This window comes from Cherax quadricarinatus, chromosome 15 (genome assembly GCF_038502225.1).
Source record: "Cherax quadricarinatus isolate ZL_2023a chromosome 15, ASM3850222v1, whole genome shotgun sequence".
In the NCBI taxonomy this organism is placed as follows: Eukaryota; Metazoa; Arthropoda; class Malacostraca; order Decapoda; family Parastacidae; genus Cherax; species Cherax quadricarinatus.
This window is the reverse complement of record NC_091306.1, coordinates 30,332,139-30,355,188: the sequence shown is the minus strand read 5'-3', so window position 1 is coordinate 30,355,188 and position 23,050 is coordinate 30,332,139. Positions and strand designations below refer to the sequence as shown.

The window sequence follows — 23,050 nt, the reverse complement described above, 5'->3', positions numbered from 1 at the left end:
ATGCTAGGGTGTTGGGGAGAGGGGTGGGATTAAATTATGGGAAATCAAATACAAAATGGAAGTTGTCACAGCTACTTTTTGCTAATGATACTGTGCTTTTGGAAGATTCTAAAGAGAAGCTGCAAAGGTTAGTGGACAAGTTTGGGAGGGTGTGTAAAGAAAGCTGAAAGTGAACATAGATAAGAGTAAGGTGATGAGGGTATCAAATTAGTTTGGTAAAGAAAAATTGGATATCATGCCAAATCTAAAGGTTGTTAACATCAAGTACTGAGCCCCTGCTTAGGCGAGATGGGACCTACACAGATGACGGCAAAGAAATGAGTGAGATACTAAAGTCCCAATATGACTCAGTTTTCAGCAAGCCATTAACCAGGCTAAATGAATTCTTTAAGACCAAGACCCAAAATTTGGTCATCTCAAAAATCTTTGATATTATCTTAACACCACAAAACTGGAAAGGCAATAAATGACGTGCCTATGCACACTACCCCAGGGCCAGACTCATTGCACTCTGTGTTCATCAAGAACTGCAAGAAGCCCCTGTCATGTGCCTTCAACATTCTATGGAGAGGGAGCATAGACACAGGCATCATCCCACACTCGCTAAAAACAACAGATATAGCCCCACTCTACAAAGGTGGCAGCAAAGCAACTGCAAAGAACTACAGACCAATAGCACTAACATCCCATATCATAAAAATCTTTGAAAGGGTTCTAAGGAGTAAGATCACCAACCACCTAGATACTCATCAATTACACAACCCAGGGCAACACGGGTTTAGAGCAGGTTGCTCCTGCCTGTCCCAACTACTGGACCACTATGACAAGGTCCTGGATAATATAGAGGATAAACAAAATGCAGATGTAGTATTCACAGACTTTGCAAAAGCCTTCGACATGTGTGACCATGGTGTAATAGCACACAAAATGCATGATAAAGGAATAACAAGAAAAGTTGGATGACGGATCTATAACTTCCTAATAGAACACAGAGAGTAATAGTAAACAGTAAAGTCTGAGGCAACTATGGTCAAAAGTACTGTTCCACAAAGCAGAGTACTTTTGCCCATCCTATTCCTCATCCTCGTATCTGACAGAGACAGAGATGTAAGCCAGAGCTCCGTGTCTTCCTTTGCAGATGACACCCGAAATGCTATGACAGTATCCTCCATCGAAGACACCGCAAGACTCCAAGCAGATATCAACCAAATCTTCAAATGAGCCACTAAAAACAATATGAAGTTCAATGAAGAAAAATTTCAACTACTCAGATATGGAAAACTTGAGGAAATTAAAACTGTAACAGGGTATACAGCAAATTCTAACCATACAACAGAGTAAAAAAGTAATGTGAAGGACCTGGGAATGATAATATCAGTGGATCTCACCTTCAAAGACCACAACAATGTATCCACCATATCTGCTAGAAAAATGATAGGATGGATAATGAGAACCTTCAAAACTAGGGACACCAAGCCCATGATAATTCTCTTCAAATCACTTGTTCACTCTAGGCGGGAATACTACTGTACACTAACTGTCCCCTTCAAGACAGGTGAAATTGCTGACCTGGAGAGTGTAAAAAGAACTTTCACAGCACATATAAGTATGATAAAGCACCTAAATTACTGGGAATGGTTGAACTCCCTTGATTTTATTTCTCTGGAATGCAGGCAAGAAAGATACATGATAATGTACACTTGGAAAATCCTAGAGGCACTGGTACCAAACTTGCACACGAAAATCACTCCCAGTGAAATAACAAAACTAGGCAGGAGATGCAACATTCCCCCAATGAAAAGCAGGAGTGCCACAAGGACACTGAGACAACACACTAAGTGTCAGGGGTCCAAGATTGTTCAACTGCCTCCCAGCACACACAAGGGGGATTACCAATAGACCCCTGGCTGTCTTCAAGAAGGCACTGGAAAGGCACCTGAAGTCAGTACCTTATCAGTTGGGTTGTGGTTCGTACTTATTTACTTATTTTATGTCTTTGCAAACAGTACATTGAGATTTTGTATTTACAATAGTGGGTTGCAATGCAAAGAGAGCCTCTATTATGCCTAGGCATTATGGGCCAACTTAACATTATTGGCTTACAGACTACTTAACACTAAGGATTATATCATAGTTGTACAGTAGGATAGTAACTATATCATAGTTGTACAGTTTGCGTGTGACCAGCAATAACAGCCTGGTTGATCACACCCAGATCCACCACAAGACCTGGTCTCAGACTGAGCCACAGGGGCACTGACCCCTGAAACCCTCTCCAGGTATCATACTGGAGGGTGGGAGTATGGAAAAAGTAAATGTGTTCATATATTTGAGGGTAGATTTGTCTGCAGACGGGTTTATGAAGGACGATCTTAACTGCAGAATTGATGAAGGAAAAAAGGAGAGTGGTGCATTGGGGTGTCTGTGGAGACAAAAAACATTATCCATGGAGGCAAAGAAAGGAATGTATGAGAGTATAGTGGTACCAACACTCTTATATGGGTGTAAAGCATGGGTTGTGAATGCTGTAGCGAGGAGGAGGCTAGAGGCAGTGGAGATGTCATGTCTAAGGGCAATGTGTGGTGCAAATATAATGCAGAGAATTTGTAGTGTGGAAATTAGGAAGAGGTGTGAAGTTACAAAAAGTATTATTCAAAGGGCAGACGACGGGTTATTGAGGTACTTTGGTCATTTAGAGAGGATGGAGCAAAACAGAATGACTTGGAGGGTGTATAAATCTGTAGTGGAGGGGAGGAGGGGTAGGGGTCATCCTAGGAAAGGATGGAGGGAAGGGGTTAAAGAGGTTTTGTGTACAAGGGTCCTGGACATGCAGCAGGCATGTGTGAGTGTGTCAGATAGGAGTGAATGGAGACAAATGGTTTTTGCGACCTGACGAGCTGCTGAAGTGTGAGCAGGGTAATATTTTGTGAAGGGATTCAAGGAAACCAGTTAGCTGGACTTGAGTTCTGGAAATGGGAAGTATAATGCCTGCACTTTGAAGGAGGCATTTGGGATATTGGCTGTTTGGAGTGACATCTAAACTGTCATATCTAAGCACCTGTGTGAATGATGGTGAAAGTGATGAATGATGGTTAGTGTTTCTTTTTTGGGTTACCCTGCTTCAGTGGGAGACGACCAACATGTAAAAAAATAAAAAAATAAAAAAAAAAACATATATTTATATGTCCAAAATCCTAAACTGTACTGTATTACATCAGGAAACTGAACCCTGACAAAAAGTCTAATGTAACTCCTTAAAGTTATAAATCACACCATGTTCCTATTTTTGTAATTTTATTCATATCAACAACCATTATTACATTACCTCCATACTTGCCCTATTAATTCTCTTGAAGTTAAGTTTCATTGTAACATTAAATTTTAATTTAATGTTTTTCACTAAATGCTCAATTTTCCCTAAAGAATGTTAATTTTTTTATTACAGTTGACTGTCAGATAACATGGAATTTACAGCCCTGAAAACAGTATGTAATAAAAAGTGCATGTAAAGTGAACTGGAGAACATGTGGGAAAAAGAGAGTTACATTCCTAAGACAGCAACCCCCCCTCCCCCCCCACAAAAAAAAAAATATATATATATATATATATATATATATATATATATATATATATATATATATATATATATATATATATATATATATATATATATATATATATATATATATATATATATATATATATATATATATATATATATATATATATATATATATATATATATATGCCTCAAATTGTAAAAAACAATGAGAATAATTTAATTGTAGATCGATGTGATGTGCATCAGTCAAAGATCCTGCAACCACATATCTGCTAGTAGACAGAGGTAGTATCATACTGTTTGGATGTCCAACTCACTGCAACTGCATGATGCATATAAAGGAGTGGTTGGAGTATTCACAGGAGGGCTTAGAGCAGTTGGAGTGAGTGGGTTCAGTGTGGGGGTGGAGGACAAAGAGGTAGTAACTGGGGAACTGTTGTTGTGGGAGGTGGAGACTGAATGGTGGAGGGGTTGGGGCAGGAGCTGGAGGCTGGTGTTAGAAAGTGGAGGATGCTAGATGGCAGAGGGGTGAAGGCTGGAAGCAATGTGGCTGAGTGATGGTGACCGTGATGGTGACCGTGTGGGTGACTGTTGGTGGCCTGGTGTGGGTGGTGGTGTGTATGATGGGAGTGTGTGTAGTTGGTGTGGGCAGTAATTAAGGTGGGGGGTGGCTATGTGACTAGGTGTGTGGATGGCATGTTAGCATGGGTAACAGGGGGGTGGGGGTGGGGGGGGGGCTGTGGGAGGGGGGCTGTCTAGGCTAGAAGCTGTGGGAAAGTGGTGTGGGTAAAACATGTGGCTGTTGGTAGCCTGGTGTGCGTGTGAGGCTCTGGGAGTGGGACTGTGTGGGCTAGAAGCTGTAGGGAAGTGGTGTGAGTGAAAGTATGGGTAAGGTGTGAGAGAGGGGCCATGTGGGCTTGAAGCTGCGAGGGAGTGGTGTGGGTGAAAAGTGTGGTTGTCAGTGGCCTGGTGTGGATGGTGATTAGATGATGGGTAACTGGGTGGGTCCGTGCAGTTGGTGGTGTAAGCAGTAATGAGGGTGGCAGGTGACTAAGTGATTAGGTATGTGGATGATGTGTTAGAGTGAAAGGTCAGGTAAGGTGTGGAATTATCAGGTGTGACTTAATAATGGTCCAGGATGGACCATAATGTAATCTAAATGTTTCTCTACCATGGGAATTATTCCAATTACTATTGTAACTTCAATTCTTCAGCACAATACAGTAAATCACAATTGTACTATAACCTGTTAATGATAGCCAAGTCCTCTTTCAGTCGGAAGACACGTGGCTTGGGATTGCCTGGCTGGGGTAGTGGAGTCACTGAACCCACTTCCACAAAACTGAAGCCCATTTTGAACAGACCCTCTACAGCTTCACCATTCTTGTCAAACCCTGCAGCTAGACCAATGGGGGTCTTGAAGAGGAGGTTCAGCACTCTGCTCTCCTTAAATATACAGTACAAATATAATGATGCTTATTATCTTATTTGACAGCTTAGCAGGGCCATTCACAATGTTCTAAAATATCACTTATAATAAAGCTGTCCATCTACACAATACTAAACTCCTATTTAATTCACCAAATTTTGGACTGTCATGCAGCATGCAAAAACTGATGCATGGTAATCAAAACAATGTTGCCTCTAGAGAATTATTACAACATATAATTCATGGGATAAATAAATCAAGATGGATTCAAATAACAGCCACACACATAAACATGTTTGGACTACATGATCTATATCATGTTAGGAAACAACAGCATTTCCTGCCACCCTGGTAGATAATGGCTTTTGATATCACACTGCCTACCTACCCTCCTGAAAAATTAATCACGTGAAATCCTCAACCCCAATAGCTTTCTAAACTCAAGTGCTCTGGAACACACATGGCCTTAAGGCAAAGAATAATATAACACAGACTATTTATTCTAATGGCTTCCTTCAATGTGAGAATGGGAGGGCAGGAAGTGCTGTTATTGTAAACCACTTGATGGTACTATATGGATATGGAAAGCCTTTTATTTACTATGTTACCAAATAATCAAGCAAACTGCTTCCATTACAATGCCTCACAATAGAGTGGAACCTTGGTTTACGAACTCCCCACCATGCAAATTTTTCAGGATACGAACCATCGTTCAGTTAATTTTTTGCTTCTGGATACGAACGAAATTTCAGGATGCGAACTTCCCCCTCAAGGGAGGTTCCTTAAATAATCAAATAAATAAAATATTTATTTCTTTGCAAAGGTTACAACGTGTGTTTACATATCATAATATGACTGGAGCAAAGAAAGCCACTATCATGCCAAGGCATTTCAGGCAGACTTAACCTAATACTAATAGACTATACTTAAGTCTAGACAGGTGAAAAGTGTACTAGTAGTGATTACCAATGTTTTGCTGATGGTGGTGCCAACTTCTGGCAGCCTTTTGAAGCTTCTCCTTACTGTTATTATTATTACTATTATTATTATTACTATTATACTGTATTATTATTATTATTATAATAATTATTATTATTAGTAGTATGTACGTGGTAATAGGCTCTTGATCTAGGGAATTGGATCTGTGCTCCAGTTCCCTAAATCAATAATAATAATAATAATAATAATAATAATAATAATAACAATAATAATAATAATAATAATAATATTATAATACATATGTATTAATAATAGTAGTAGGTTGGTAGACAGCAACCACCCAGGGAAGTACTACCGTCCTGCCAGATGACTGTGAAACAGAAACCTGTAACTGTTTTGCATGATGGTAGGATTACTGGTGTCTTTTTCTGTCTCATAAACACGCTAGATAACAGGGATATCTTGCTACTCCTACTTACACTTTGGTCACAGTTCACAGACACACACATGCATATATATATATACATACATCTAGGTTTTTCTCCTTTTTCTAAATAGCTCTTGTTCTTCTTTATTTCTTCTATTGTCCATGGGGAAGTGGAAAAGAATCTTTCCTCCGTAAGCCATGCGTGTCGTATGAGGCGACTAAAATGCTGGGAGCAATGGGCTAGTAACCCCTTCTCCTGTAAACATTTACTAAAAAAGAGAAGAAGAAAAACTTTATAAAACTGGGATGCTTGAATGTGCGTGGATGTAGTGCGGATGACAAGAAACAGATGATTGCTGATGTTATGAATGAAAAGAACATGGATGTCCTGGTCCTAAGCGAAACAAAGCTGAAGGAGGTAGGGGAGTTTCAGTGGGGGGAATAAATGGGATTAAATCTGGAATATCTGAGAGAGTTAGAGCTAAGGAAGGGGTAGCAATAATGTTGAAGGATCAGTTATGGAAGGAGAAAAGAGAATATGAATGTGTAAATTCAAGGATTATGTGGATTAAAGTAAAGGTTGGATGCGAAAAGTGGGTCATAATAAGCGTGTATGCACCTGGAGAAGAGAAGAATGAAGAGGAGAGAGAGAGAGATTTTGGGAGATGTTAATTGAATGTATAGGAACCTTTGAACCAAGTGAGAGAGTAATTGTAGTAGGGGTCCTGAATGCTAAAGTAGGAGAAACTTTTAGAGAGGGTGTGGTAGGTAAGTTTGGGGTGCCAGGGGTAAATGATAATGGGAGCCCTTTGGTTGAACTTTCTATAGAAAGGGGTTTAGTTATAGGTAATACATATTTTAAGAAAAAGAGGATAAATAAGTATACAAGACATGATGTAGGGCAAAATGACAGTAGTTTGTTGGATTATGTATTGGCAGATAAAAGACTGTTGAGTAGACTTCAGGATGTACATGTTTATAGAGGGGCCAAAGATATATCAGATCACTTTTTAGTTGTAGCTACATTGAGAGTAAAAGGTAGATGGGATACAAGGAGAATAGAAGCATCAGGGAAGAGAGAGGTGAAGGTTTATAAACTAAAAGAGGAGGCAGTTAGGGTAAGATATAAACAGCTATTGGAGGATAGATGGGCTAATGAGAGCATAGGCAATGGGGTCGAAAAGGTATGGAGTAGGCTTAAAAATGTAGTGTTAAGAGTGTTCAGCAGAAGTTTGTGGTTACAGGAAAGTGGGTGCGGGAGGGAAGAGGAGCGATTGGTGGAATGATGATGTAAAGAGAGTAGTAAGGGAGAAAAAGTTAGCATATGAGAAGTTTTTACAAAGTAGAAGTGATGCAAGGAGGGAAAAGTATATGGAGAAAAAGAGAGAGGTTAAGAGAGTGGTGAAGCAATGTAAAAAGAGAGCAAATGAGAGAGTAGGTGAGATGTTATCAACAAATTTTGTTGAAAATAAGAAAAAGTTTTGGAGTGAGATTAACAAGTTAAGGAAGCCTAGAGAACAAATGGATTTGTCAGTTAAAAATAGGAGAGGAGAGTTATTAAATGGAGAGTTAGAGGTATTGGGAAGATGGAGGGAATATTTTGAGGAATTGTTAAATGTTGATGAAGATAGGGAAACTGTGATTTCATGTATAGGGCAAGGAGGAATAACATCTTGTAGGAGTGAGGAAGAGCCAGTTGTGAGTGTGGGGGAAGTTCGTGAGGCAGTAGGTGAAATGAAAGGGGGTAAGGCAGCTGGGAATGATGGGATAAAGATAGAAATGTTAAAAGCAGGTGGGGATATAGTTTTGGAGTGGTTGGTGCTATTATTTAATAAATGTATGGAAGAGGGTAAGGTACCTAGGGATTGGCAGAGAGCATGCATAGTTCCTTTGTATAAAGGCAAAGGGGACAAAAGAGAGTGCAAAAATTATAGAGGGATAAGTCTGTTGAGTATACCTGGTAAAGTGTATGGTAGAGTTATTATTGAAAGAATTAAGAGTAAGACAGAGAATGGGATAGCAGATGAACAAGGAGGTTTTAGGAAAGGTAGGTGATGTGTGGACCAGGTGTTTACAGTGAAACATATAAGTGAACAGTATTTAGATAAGGCTAAAGAGGTTTTTGTGGCATTTATGGATTTGGAAAAGGCATATGACAGGGTGGATAGGGGGGCAATGTGGCAGATGTTGCAAGTGTATGGTATAGGAGGTAGGTTACTGAAAGCAGCGAAGAGTTTTTATGAGGATAGCGAGGCTCAAGTTAGAGTATGTAGGAAAGAGGGAGATTATTTCCCAGTAAAAGTAGGCCTTAGACAAGGATGTGTGATGTCACCATGGTTGTTTAATATATTTATGGATAGGGTTGTAAGAGAAGTAAATGCGAGGGTCTTGGCAAGAGGCATGGAGTTAAAAGATAAAGAATCACACACAAAGTGGGAGTTGTCACAGTTGCTCTTTGCTGATGACACTGTGCTCTTGGGAGATTCTGAAGAGAAGTTGCAGAGGTTGGTGGATGAATTTGGTAGGGTATGTAAAAGAAGAAAATTAAAAGTGAATACAGGAAAGAGTAAGGTTATGAGGATAAAAAGATTAGGTGATGAAAGATTGGATATTAGATTGGAGGGAGAGAGTATGGAGGAGGTGAATGTATTGATATTTGGGAGTGGACGTGTCAGCGGATGGGTCTATGAAAGATGAGGTGAATCATATAATTGATGAGGGGAAAAGGGTGAGCGGTGCACTTAGGAGTCTGTGGAGACAAAGAACTTTGTCCTTGGAGGCAAAGAGGGGAATGTATGAGAGTATAGTTTTACCAATGCTCTTATATGGGTGTGAAGCATGGGTGATGAATGTTGCTGGTGATGAATGAAGGCTGGAGGCAGTGGAGATGTCATGTCTGAGGGTAATGTGTGGTGTGAATATAATGCAGAGAATTCGTAGTTTGGAAGTTAGGAAGAGGTGCAGGATTGCCAAAACTGTTGTCCAGAGGGCTGAGGAAGGGTTGTTGAGGTGGTTTGGATATGTAGAGAGAATGGAGCGAAACAGAATGACTTCAAGAGTGTATCAGTCTGTAGTGGAAGGAAGGCGGGGCAGGGATTGGCCTAGGGAAGGTTGGAGGGAGGGGGGTAAAGGAGGTTTTGTTTGGGAGGGGCTTGGACTTTCAGCGGGCATGCGTGAGCGTGTTTGACAGGAATGAATGGAGACAAATGGTTTTTAATACTTGACGTGCTGTTGGAGTGTGAGCAAAGTAACATTTATGAAGGGATTCAGGGAAACCAGCAGGCCGGACTTGAGTCCTGGAGATGGGAATAACAGTGCCTGCACTCTGAAGGAGGGGTGTTAATGTTGCAGTTTAAGAACTGCAGTGTAAAGCACCCTTCTGGCAAGACAGTGATGGAGTGAATGATGGTGAAAGTTTTTCTTTTTTGGGCCACCCTGCCTTGGTGGGAATTGGCCAGTGTGCTAATAATAATAAAAAAAATAATTATAATAATATGTATGTACTAAGCATAATAATAATAATAAAAATAATAATAATAATAATAATAATAATAATAATAATAATAAATATAATAACAATAATAATAATAATAATAACAAAATTATAGGGGGATAAGTCTGCTGAGTATACCTGGTAAAGTGTATGGTAGAGTTATTATTGAAAGAATTAAGAGTAAGACGGAGAATAGGATAGCAGATGAACAAGGAGGCTTTAGGAAAGGTAGGGGGTGTGTGGACCAGGTGTTTACAGTGAAACATATAAGTGAACAGTATTTAGATAAGGCTAAAGAGGTCTTTGTGGCATTTATGGATTTGGAAAAGGCGTATGACAGGGTGGATAGGGGGGCAATGTGGCAGATGTTGCAAGTGTATGGTGTAGGAGGTAGGTTACTGAAAGCAGTGAAGAGTTTTTACGAGGATAGTGAGGCTCAAGTTAGAGTATGTAGGAAAGAGGGAAATTTTTTCCCAGTAAAAGTAGGCCTTAGACAAGGATGTGTGATGTCACCGTGGTTGTTTAATATATTTATAGATGGGGTTGTAAGAGAAGTAAATGCGAGGGTCTTGACAAGAGGCGTGGAGTTAAAAGATAAAGAATCACACACAAAGTGGGAGTTGTCACAGCTGCTCTTTGCTGATGACACTGTGCTCTTGGGAGATTCTGAAGAGAAGTTGCAGAGATTGGTGGATGAATTTGGTAGGGTGTGCAAAAGAAGAAAATTAAAGGTGAATACAGGAAAGAGTAAGGTTATGAGGATAAAAAGATTAGGTGATGAAAGATTGAATATCAGATTGGAGGGAGAGAGTATCGAGGAGGTGAATGTATTCAGATATTTGGGAGTGGACGTGTCAGCAGATGGGTCTATGAAAGATGAGGTGAATCATAGAATTGATGAGGGGAAAAGAGTGAGTGGTGCACTTAGGAGTCTGTGGAGACAAAGAACTTTGTCCTTGGAGGCAAAGAGGGGAATGTATGAGAGTACTGTATAGTTTTACCAACGCTCTTATATGGGTTGTTGAGGTGGTTCGGACATGTAGAGAGAATGGAGCGAAACAGAATGACTTCAAGAGTGTATCAGTCTGTAGTGGAAGGAAGGCGGGGTAGGGGTCGGCCTAGGAAAGGTTGGAGAGAGGGGGTAAAGGAGGTTTTGTGTGCGAGGGGCTTGGACTTCCAGCAGGCATGCGTGAGCGTGTTTGATAGGAGTGAATGGAGACAAATGGTTTTTAATACTTGACGTGCTGTTGGAGTGTGAGCAAAGTAACATTTATGAAGGGGTTCAGGGAAACCAGCAGGCCAGACTTGAGTCCTGGAGATGGGAAGTACAGTGCCTGCACTCTGAAGGAGGGGTGTTAATGTTGCAGTTTAAAAACTGTAGTGTAAAGCACCCTTCTGGCAAGACAGTGATGGAGTGAATGATGGTGAAAGTTTTTCTTTTTCGGGCCACCCTGCCTTGGTGGGAATTGGCCAGTGTGATAATAAAAAATAATATAAAAAATAATAACAACAATAATAATAATAATAATACAATGTAATAATAACAATAATAATAATAATAATAATAATAATAATAATAATAATAATAATATTATTATGTTGTCATTTTTAGACATTTTTCGTAATTTTTTTTTCATATTTCTGTGCCAAATGCTTCAAAATACAAATTGGTAACCCTCTGGGTGGCTGTAGGTTCTGCTAGACCATGGCTATCTCAGTGCCAACCAAGGGTCAAAAGGAAGGGGAGGTGAGCCGCTCTGAGTGACCACAGCAGACCCTTGGGATGCGTAATTTTGTCTTATATTGTACAAATTTCTTACACAATGCCTCACTCAAAGAGACAGTAGTCGTGTACAATCAGCAAGAAGCTCAGAAAGCAATTAGAAACTATGAAAAAAGCTAGAGAAACGAAGAAGGTAACAGCAGAGAGTGGGGCAGCTGACCACCACCACTGTGGCCACAGTGATCACGTCTTCACCTATATATACATCTGTCTTGACCACACCTGTGGTTACATATGTGACGACCTCACCACTAATCATACATAAACACAAGCTACCTGGAGTTTACCTGGAGAGAGTTCCGGGGGTCAATGCCCCCGCGGCCCGGTCTGTGACCAGGCCTCCTGGTGGATCAGAGCCTGATCAACCAGGCTGTTACTGCTGGCTGCACGCAAACCAACGTACGAGCCACAGCCCAGCTGGTCAGGTACCGACTTTAGGTGCTTGTCCAGTGCCAGCTTGAAGACTGCCAGGGGCCTATTGGTAATCCCCCTTATGTATGCTGGGAGGCAGTTGAACAGTCTCGGGCCCCTGACACTTATTGTATGGTCTCTTAACGTGCTAGTGACACCCCTGCTTTTCATTGGGGGGATGTTGCATCATCTGCCAAGTCTTTTGCTTTCGTTGTGAGTGATTTTCGTGTGCAAGTTCGGTACTAGTCCCTCTAGGATTTTCCAGGTGTACATAATCATGTATCTCTCCTGCCTGTGTTCCAGGGAATACAGGTTCAGGAACTTCAAGCGTTCCCAGTAACTGAGGTGTTTTATCTCCGTTATGCACGCCGTGAAGGTTCTCTGTACATTTTCTAGGTCAGCAATTTCACCTGCCTTGAAAGGTGCTGTTAGTGTGCAGCAATAATCCAGCCTAGATAGAACAAGTGACCTGAAGAGTGTCATCATGGGCTTGGCATCCCTAGTTTTGAAGGCTCTCATTATCCATCCTGTCATTTTTCTAGCAGCTGCGTTTGATACAATGTTACGGTCCTTGAAGGTGAGATCCTCCGACATGATCACTCCCAGGTCTTTGACGTTGGTGTTTCGCTCTATTTTGTGGCCAGAATTTGTTTTGTACTCTAATGAAGATTTAATTTCCTCGTGTTTACCATATCTGAGTAACTGAAATTTCTCATTGTTGAACTTCATATTGTTTTCTGCAGCCCACTGAAAGATTTGGTTGATGTCCGCCAGGAGCCTTGCAGTGTCTGCAATGGAAGACACTAGGTGTGGGGTTATGGACTGGGAAGATACTAAAGTGGGAGAGTAAATGGCGGCAGGATGCTGCTGCCGGCATTGCCATCACTCGTCATTATATGGCCTATTTTATTCATTACAGAGTATATATTATGTTTCAATGTTATTAATATTATTTATGTCATATTATATGAATTGTGATAGATAACTAAGCTGTAGAGTTGATATTAGCATTATTTTGTCATGTCTCTTGAGAGGCTGGAACAAATTAATTGTATTTCAATTAATTTAAATGAGGAAAATTGACTCAGCGTACGAACAAATCAGGATACGAACAAGGTCACAGAACAGATTAAGTTTGTAATCCGAGGTTCCACTGTATTGTGCTGTACTGTGTTATACTTCATGTGCTCATTTACCTTTTATTTATTTAACCCTTAAACTGTCCAAACGTAGATCTACGTTCACCTGCGTGGTGCTCCGAATATTTTGAAAAACAATTTTTTTTTTAAATTAAAGATGAGTATTTTCTGTGGTATAAAACCAAAAAAATAATTTTTTTAGGACCAGTACTTGCCAAGATATAAGACCATGAAGTTGGCTCTGGATGCTCACCTAATGGCAACATCCAGTCCTGCTGCTTGCAGAAGTGTTGCCGATTTACCTTTTTTTCTCATTTTTATTTTAATTTATATAATTTTTGTGTTTGATAATTACAACTTATAATAGTTCTTGTGATTTCATAGCCAATCTTTGTTCTGACACTAATATTATGTACTGAAATAGTACTCAAATTGTAACAATCACACTGACAGGTGAACATTTTTACCTGCCCTGGTCATTTACTATTGTCTAGAAATATATACGAAGTATTTATAGATCCCAGCAATGTTTTAGACATGCTGGAGTATAAACCTCCTTGAAGCATGTTGTTATGACAAGGGTCAGATAAGTGACATTTGATGAATGTGCTCTGCTGGAGGGAACCTTGCCTTTATATGTTTTTATTCTTGCACACAAACGTGTCTTTGTATATCTGTCTGTCAGTCTATCTGTTTGCCTGACTATCTGTCTGCCTGTCTATCTATACATCTGTCTATCTGTACATTTATCTGTCTATCTGTACATCTGCCTATCTATCTGTACATCTGTCTATCTGTACATCTATCTGTCTGTCTATCTGTCTGTCCACCTAGTTCTGCTTAACTGTCTGTCCAGTTCAGCTTACCTGTCTTTCTGTCTTCTGTGTGTGCCTGGAGTGTAATATGAGCTCCTTGAATAATGGTGTTATGACAGCATTAGATAACAGTGACATTTGATGAATGTGCACTGCTGGAGGGGGGAACCTTGCCTTTATATGTTTTTACTCTTGCACACAAACATGCCTCTGTCTATCAGTCTGTCTATCTGTACATCTATCTGACTATCTGCACATCTATCTGTCTGTCTATCTGTACATCTATCTGTCTGTCTATCTGCACATCTATCTGTGTCTATCTGTACATCTGTCTGTCTATCTGCACATCTATCTGTTTATGTGTACATTATCTGTCTATCTGTACATCTGTCTATCTGTAGCTTCCATTCCAATATTCTACTTATGTATGTTATAATGTTCAATTGTTGTGTACTTTGACATTGTATAGAATCAGCCCAAGACGTACGCCTGCCATCTCTAGTTTGTATTAGCTGTATGTCGGGACGACATACGTTAGCGTCGCCGAGCTCTCAGTAGTACCAGTTACCAGTAACCAGTTACCAGTAGTATGACTCACTACCAACCGTCTGTGTGAATCACTGACTGCTATTCATGTTGCTGCTGACCATAGCATGTTTTTGAACGCCACTCACCCCGTAGGCACTGGTGGGTCAGTCTGAAATAGAGAGCAAAGAGAGGCAGGGCGGCTGATGGTGCTTCCCATACTTTCCGTTATAATTATATGTACTAACCAGCCTACGTGAGTGTTTTTACCCCATTCACGTTATCGAACCCACATGACACATCTATCTGGCTGTCTATCTGTACATCTATCTATCTGTACATCTATCTGTCTGTCTGTCTAGTTCTGCTTATCTGTCTTTCTGTCTGCCTGTGTGTATCTGTCTTTCCATCTGCTTGTCTCTGTCTCAGGGAGCGGCTAGTAAACCTGTTGGTTTGTCGTGTATGGGCCGCTCCCTGATTGCTGCAAAAACAGTGATAATGTGTAAGTGTGGTGAAAGTGTTGAATGATGATGAAAGTATTTTCTTTTTGGGGATTTTCTTTCTTTTTTGGGTCACCCTGCCTCGGTGGGAGACGGCCGACTTGTTGAAAAAAAAAAAAAAAAAAATCTACAAACACTGTATAGCACTTGGCCTGGAATTTTTGGGTTATCCTAGGTAATTTACACTATGTATAATAACTGTATTTATGAGTATATGTGAGAGACAGAGATATAGACAGAGATACAAACAGACAGTGATATAGACAGAGATATAGACAGACAGATATATATACAGATACAGACAGAGACAGCCAAAGCCAGCCAGCCAGCTAGCCAGCTGAATACATAAGAACATAAGAAAGAAGGAACACTGCAGCAGGCCTACTGGCCCATGCAAAGCAAGTCCATGTCACCCCCCAGCTTAGACCAATGATCCACCTAGTCAGGTCACATTCACTGAAAGAAGGAGCACAACATCTGACCTAGTAGTACAACTAGTCAGGTCCAACTCACACCCACCCACACTCACTCATGCATTTATCTAACCTATTTTTACTTTCCTCTTAAAATGTGGGCGTTAATTTGACATGACAGCAGTGAATCCTTGGTGTTTGCCACGGTATTTGCTCTAGCTGGCACTCAGTTGAACTGGTGCTCCCACAAGGTACTAAGTAGTCCCCGATTTTTTCATAGTGCACACACTGAGTGCACAGACCCATTCTTTCATGTCTGGGCGACTTAGGCCTATCGCACCAAATTTGAAGGAATGAAAAATAAAATGATCTACGTTCAGAACCTGCCTCACATCAACGTATATCTACGTGTGGACAGTTTAAGGGTTAAACAAATACAGTATTACTTACGAAACACCTGTCTAAGCATACTCACTACACTTTCCAAAACAATGACTGAGTTCTTAACTTTTGTATTAAAGTTTCTGAAATTATGCCTTACATGGCTCAAATTGTGTTATACATAAGGCAATTCATCCCCGAATCTATTATATACTCTTGTCACACCTAGATGCATTAGCACCTAATATGGGTGTATAATCAGATGTATTATTACTAACCAGTAGTTCTGACTCCTTGAGATTCACCTCAGGGACCAGGTTATATTTGGCTGCCATCACTGCTACATTGTGAGCTGTTTCAGGCTCCAGCTTGTGCAACATAGGCATAACCAGTGAATCATAGAACTTCTCATTTTTAAAGTAGATGCTGATGCCACCAAAAGCTAGCGTCCCACCAATGCCAACTTTTAAGATATCATGTATTTTTTTCTGGAAAAAAATATTTTTAAATTGGTATCATTTGTGTGAAGTAAAGATATGTTAGGTGCTAGCAAGAAAAGGATTTTGAAATAGGAAAAACAAATATCTTTTGTGACTGAGAATCCAAGACTCATCTGAAAACTCAATACAGTTCCATATTTTTTTCAATTTAATCACAACTCCAACCATTATCACATCATTACTCCTTTTTTCTTATTTTAAACTTTCTTGAAGTTAAATTTGAACTTAACATTAAAATTTAATTTAAACTTTTCAACAAATGCTCAGTTGTCACTGAGATTCGTATTACAATATTATGTAATTTTATACAATTAGATTATGTTACATACAGAGTACAGTGGTACCTCGAATATCGGCTGAAATTTGTTCCAGAAGGCTGTTCGAGTGCTGTTACCGAATGAATTTGTTCCCATAAGGAATAATGTAAATTAGATTAGTCCATTTCAGACTCCAAAAAATACACTTACAAAAGCACTTACAAAAATAAACTTACATAATCGTTTGAGTTGGTAGCTGTTCGAAATTCGAAGTACCACATATATACATATGTGTGCACATCTAATATATTTTTAGTTTTCTATTTTTTGTACCTAAACTTCTTTTCATAACTATGAACTTTTATTGTAAGAAATATAATGTTACCTACCGTTGTAATTCTAATGTACATACGTAGTATTTTGGAAATAAAGTCATATTTATTGTCAAATCAAACCCAACACTTGAACCAGTCAAAGCCACCATCTGAACCAGTCAAACCCACCATCTGAACCAGTCAAAGATTGAGACACTTATGCAACATATGGGATTCTTTATTCAGGAAACGTTTCGCCACACAGTGGCTTCATCACTCCAATACAAAGTAGAAAGGTGTAAGGAGAGGAGGAGTTTGAGGTAATCAGTCCCTCAGCCTGGAGTCGATGTGTTCAGTCCATCATTCATGAACCAGTCAAACCCACCATCTGAACCAGTCAAACCCACAACCTAAACCAGTCAGACCCACCACCTAATCCAGTCAAACCCACCATCTGAACCAGTCAAACCCACCATCTGAACCAGATCCACCACCTGAACCAGTCTAACCCACCATCTGAATCAGTCAAACCCACCATCTGAACCACTCAAACCCACCACCCGAACCAGTCAGTCAAACCCACCACCTGAGCCAATCAGTCAAACCTACCACCTGAACCAGTCAAACCCACCATCTGAACCAGATCCACCATCTGAACTAATCAAACCCACCACCTAAACCAGTCAGACCCACCACCTAATCCAGTCAGTCAAACCCACCATCTGAACCAGTCAAACCCACCATCTGAACCAGATCCACCACCTGAACCAGTCAAACCCACCACATGTAGGCACGCCTCTGGCAAGACAGTGATGGAATAAATGATGAAAGTTTCTTCTTTTTCGGATCACCCGGCCTTGGTGGGAAATGGTTGATGTGTTAATTGTGTTAGTCAGTCAAACCCACCACCTGAACCAATCGGTCAAACCTACCACCTGAACCAGTCAAACCCACCATCTGAACCAGTCAAACCCACCATCTGAACCAGATCCACCATCTGAACTAATCAAACCCACCACCTAAACCAGTCAGACCCACCACCTAATCCAGTCAGTCAAACCCACCATCTGAACTAGTCAAACCCATCATCTGAACCAGTCAGATCCAGCATCTGAACCAGTCAGATCCAGCATCTGAACCAGTCAAACCCACCACTTGAACCAGTCAGTCAAAACCCACCACTTGAACCAGTCAGTCAAACCTACCACCTGAACCAGTCAGTCAAACTCACCACCTAAACCAGTCAAACCCACCACCTAAACCAGTCCGTCAAACCCACCACCTGAACCAGTCAAACCCGCCATCTGAACCAGTCAAACCCACCATCTGAACCAGTCAAACCCGCCATCTGAACCAGTCAAACCCACCATCTGAACCAGTCAGACCCACTACTTAAACCAGTCAGTCAACTCCACCATCTAAACCGGTCAAACCCACCATAAGAACGAGATCCACCACCTGAACCAGTCAAACCCACCATAAGAACCACATCCACCACCTGAACCAGTCAAACCCACCATTTGAACCAGTCAAACCCACCACCTGAACCAGTCAGTCAAACCTACCACCTGAACCAGTCAGTCAAACCTACCACCTGAACCAGTCAGTCAAACCTACCACCTGAACCAGTCAGTCAAACCCACCATCTGAACCAGTCACACCCACCATCTGAACCAGTCAAACCTACCACCGAAACCAGCCAAACCCACCACCTAACCCAGTCAGTCAACCCCACCATCTGAACCAGATTCACCACCTGAACCAGTCAGATCCACCATCTGAACCAGTCAAACCCACCATCTGAATCAGTCAAACCCCCACCTGAACCAGTCAGACCCACCATCTGAACCAGCCAGACCCACTACCTAAACCGGTCAGTCAACCCCACCATAAGAACCAGATCCACAACCTGAACCAGTCAGACCCACCATCTGAACTACTCAAACCCACCACCTGAACCAGTCAGTCAAACCTACCACCTGAGCCAGTCAGTCAACCCCACCATCTGAACCAGATCCACCACCTGAACCAGTCAAACCCACCTCTGAACCAGTCAAACCCACTATCTGAAGCAGTCACATTCACCACCTAAACCAGTCAGTCAAACCCACCATCTGAGCCATATCCACCATCTGAACCAGTCATACCCACCACCTGAACTAATCAAACCCACCATCTGAACCAGTCAGATTCAGCATCTGAACCAGTCAAATCCACCATCTGAACCATATCCACCAATCAAACCAATCACTTGGACCAACCAAACCCATCACCTGGACCAATCAAACCCACCACTTGGACCAATCAAACCCACCAATTGAACCAAACAAACCCACCACTTGGACCAATCAAACCCATCACCTGGACCAATCAAACCCATCACCTGGACCAATCAAACCCACCACTTGGACCAATCAAACCCACCACTTGGACCAATCAAACCCATCACCTGGACCAATCAAACCCATCACTTGGACCAATCAAACCCACCACTTGGACCAATCAAACCCATCACCTGGACCAATCAAACCCACCACTTGGACCAATCAAACCCACCACTTGGACCAATCAAACCCATCACTTGGACCAATCAAACCCACCACTTGGACCAATCAAACCCATCACCTGGATCAATCAAACCCATCACCTGGACCAATCAAACCCATCACTTGGACCAATCAAGCCCACCACTTGGACCAATCAAACCCATCACTTGGACCAATCAGTCAAACCCACCATTTGGACCAATCAAGCCCATCATTTGGACCAATCAAACCCATCACTTGGACCAATCAAATCCACCACTTGGACCAATCAAACCCATCACTTGGACCAATCAAACCCATCACTTGGACCAATCAAATCCACCACTTGGATCAATCAAACCCATCACTTGGACCAATCAAACCCATCACTTGGACCAATCAAACCCATCATTTGGACCAATCAAATCCATCACTTGGACCAATCAAACCCATCATTTGGACCAATCAAACCCATCACTTGGACCAATCAAATCCACCACTTGGACCAATCAAACCCATCACCTGGACCAATCAAACCCATCACTTGGACCAATCAAGCCCACCACTTGGACCAATCAAACCCATCACTTGGACCAATCAAACCCATCACTTGGACCAATCAAACCCATCACTTGGACCAATCAAATCCACCACTTGGACAAACCAAACCCATCACTTGGACCAATCAAGTCCACCACTTGGACCAACCAAACCCATCACTTGGACCAATCAAGTCCACCACTTGGACCAATCAAACCCATCACTTGGACCAATCAGTCAAACCCATCACTTGGACCAATCAAACCCATCACTTGGACCAATCAAACCCATCACTTGGACCAATCAGTCAAACCCACCATTTGGACCAATCAAGCCCACCACTTGGACCAATCAAACCCATCACTTGGACCAATCAGTCAAACCCACCATTTGGACCAATCAAGCCCATCATTTGGACCAATCAAACCCATCACTTGGACCAATCAAATCCACCACTTGGACCAATCAAACCCATCACTTGGACCAATCAAACCCATCACTTGGACCAATCAAATCCACCACTTGGATCAATCAAACCCATCACTTGGACCAATCAAACCCATCACTTGGACCAATCAAACCCATCATTTGGACCAATCAAATCCATCACTTGGACCAATCAAACCCATCATTTGGACCAATCAAACCCATCACTTGGACCAATCAAATCCACCACTTGGACCAATCAAACCCATCACCTGGACCAATCAAACCCATCACTTGGACCAATCAAGCCCACCACTTGGACCAATCAAACCCATCACTTGGACCAATCAAACCCATCACTTGGACCAATCAAACCCATCACTTGGACCAATCAAATCCACCACTTGGACCATTCAAACCCATCACCTGGACCAACCAAACCCATCACTTGGACCAATCAAGTCCACCACTTGGACAAATCAAACCCATCACTTGGACCAATCAGTCAAACCCATCACTTGGACCAATCAAACCCATCATTTGGACCAACCAAACCCATCACTTGGACCAATCAAGTCCACCACTTGGACCAATCAGTCAAACCCACCATTTGGACCAATCAAACCCATCATTTGGACCAACCAAACCCATCACTTGGACCAATCAAGTCCACCACTTGGACCAATCAAACCCATCACTTGGACCAAACAAACCCATCACTTGGACCAATCAAACCCATCACTTGGACCAATCAAACCCATCACTTGGACCAATCAAATCCACCACTTGGACCATTCAAACCCATCACCTGGACCAACCAAACCCATCACTTGGACCAATCAAGTCCACCACTTGGACCAATCAAACCCATCACTTGGACCAATCAAACCCATCACTTGGACCAATCAGTCAAACCCACCATTTGGACCAATCAAACCCATCATTTGGACCAACCAAACCCATCACTTGGACCAATCAAGTCCACCACTTGGACCAATCAAACCCATCACTTGGACCAAACAAACCCATCACTTGGACCAATCAAACCCATCACTTGGACCAATCAAACCCATCACTTGGACCAATCAAATCCACCACTTGGACCATTCAAACCCATCACTTGGACCAATCAAGTCCACCACTTGGACCAATCAAACCCATCACTTGGACCAATCAAGTCCACCACTTGGACCAATCAAACCCATCACTTGGACCAAACAAACCCATCACTTGGACCAATCAAGTCCACCACTTGGACCAATCAAACCCATCACTTGGACCAATCAAACCCATCACTTGGACCAATCAAATCCACCACTTGGACCATTCAAACCCATCACCTGGACCAACCAAACCCATCACTTGGACCAATCAAGTCCACCACTTGGACCAATCAAACCCATCACTTGGACCAATCAAACCCATCACTTGGACCAATCAGTCAAACCCACCATTTGGACCAATCAAACCCATCATTTGGACCAACCAAACCCATCACTTGGACCAATCAAGTCCACCACTTGGACCAATCAAACCCATCACTTGGACCAAACAAACCCATCACTTGGACCAATCAAACCCATCACTTGGACCAATCAAACCCATCACTTGGACCAATCAAATCCACCACTTGGACCAATCAAACCCATCACTTGGACCAATCAAGTCCACCACTTGGACCAATCAAACCCATCACTTGGACCAATCAAGTCCACCACTTGGACCAATCAAACCCATCACTTGGACCAAACAAACCCATCACTTGGACCAATCAAGTCCACCACTTGGACCAATCAAACCCATCACTTGGACCAAACAAACCCATCACTTGGACCAAACAAACCCATCACTTGGACCAATCAAGTCCATCACTTGGACCAATCAAGTCCACCACTTGGACCAATCAAGTCCATCACTTGGACCAATCAAGTCCACCACTTGGACCAATCAAACCCATCACTTGGACCAAACCCATCACTTGGACCAATCAAACCCATCACCTGGACCGGTCACTAAGTGTATTACAATAATTATACAATCTCCCTTTCTTTGTAGGGTTTATCAGGACCACTAACAGCTTATGCCGTAAATTAATCAATCAATGCTCACCCGAAACACCTTACTGGTGAACAACCTGCTCACTCCGACCACCATCGTTATATTGTTGTTATGGTTGTTAAAGACCACCAAAGCTCTAACCTTATTGAACCCTGATCTCTCTCATCCTCGGGAGTCCGGGAAAATATATTCCTCTCACATCTTGGCTAGTAGGTAAAAATTCTAAATTTAAAATTTTAATTTCTTCGTGTAGTATACAAATTGTAGTTTACATGTAACAAAGTATTGTTAAGAACAAAGAAAGCCACCAGCATGCATGGGCATTTCGGGCAGACTAATCCTAATACTTATACACTACTTAAAACTAGACATAAGCTATGGAGTGATAGATTTTATTTGTGAATTATCACAAAAAAGAACTAGTAAAAAAATATAATTAGAAAAATTTATAGTATAGAGGTAGTAAAAATGTTAATATTACTACAATTTACAATTGTAAAATTTCTGGTGTATATTAATGCTTTAAACGTATTTAGTGATCTTAAGTTAACAGGAATTTCTTGAGTAGTTTAACTGGTTCTATGATTTTAGGCTAGGAAAGATTATATAAAAG

The 23,050-nt window shown here is 41.4% G+C and overlaps 1 protein-coding gene across 4 annotated transcripts in view; it reads right to left on the bottom strand.

Moving 5' to 3' along the window:
- Dhod (dihydroorotate dehydrogenase 2) overlaps nt 1–22,560 on the bottom strand; it is a 141,458-nt gene extending 118,898 nt beyond the window's left edge. For all 4 annotated transcript variants that reach the window (XM_070085251.1, XM_070085249.1, XM_053781029.2 and 1 more), the window contains exons 1-3: nt 22,489–22,560; nt 16,096–16,305; nt 4,809–5,008 (exon numbers count right to left, since the gene is read on the bottom strand). In XM_070085251.1, the coding sequence (XP_069941352.1) occupies nt 4,809–5,008; nt 16,096–16,305; nt 22,489–22,533 (455 nt within the window). In that variant the 5' untranslated portion in view covers nt 22,534–22,560. The remainder of the gene's footprint in view (nt 1–4,808; nt 5,009–16,095; nt 16,306–22,488) is intronic.
- Between the last annotated feature and the right edge of the window lie 490 nt (nt 22,561–23,050).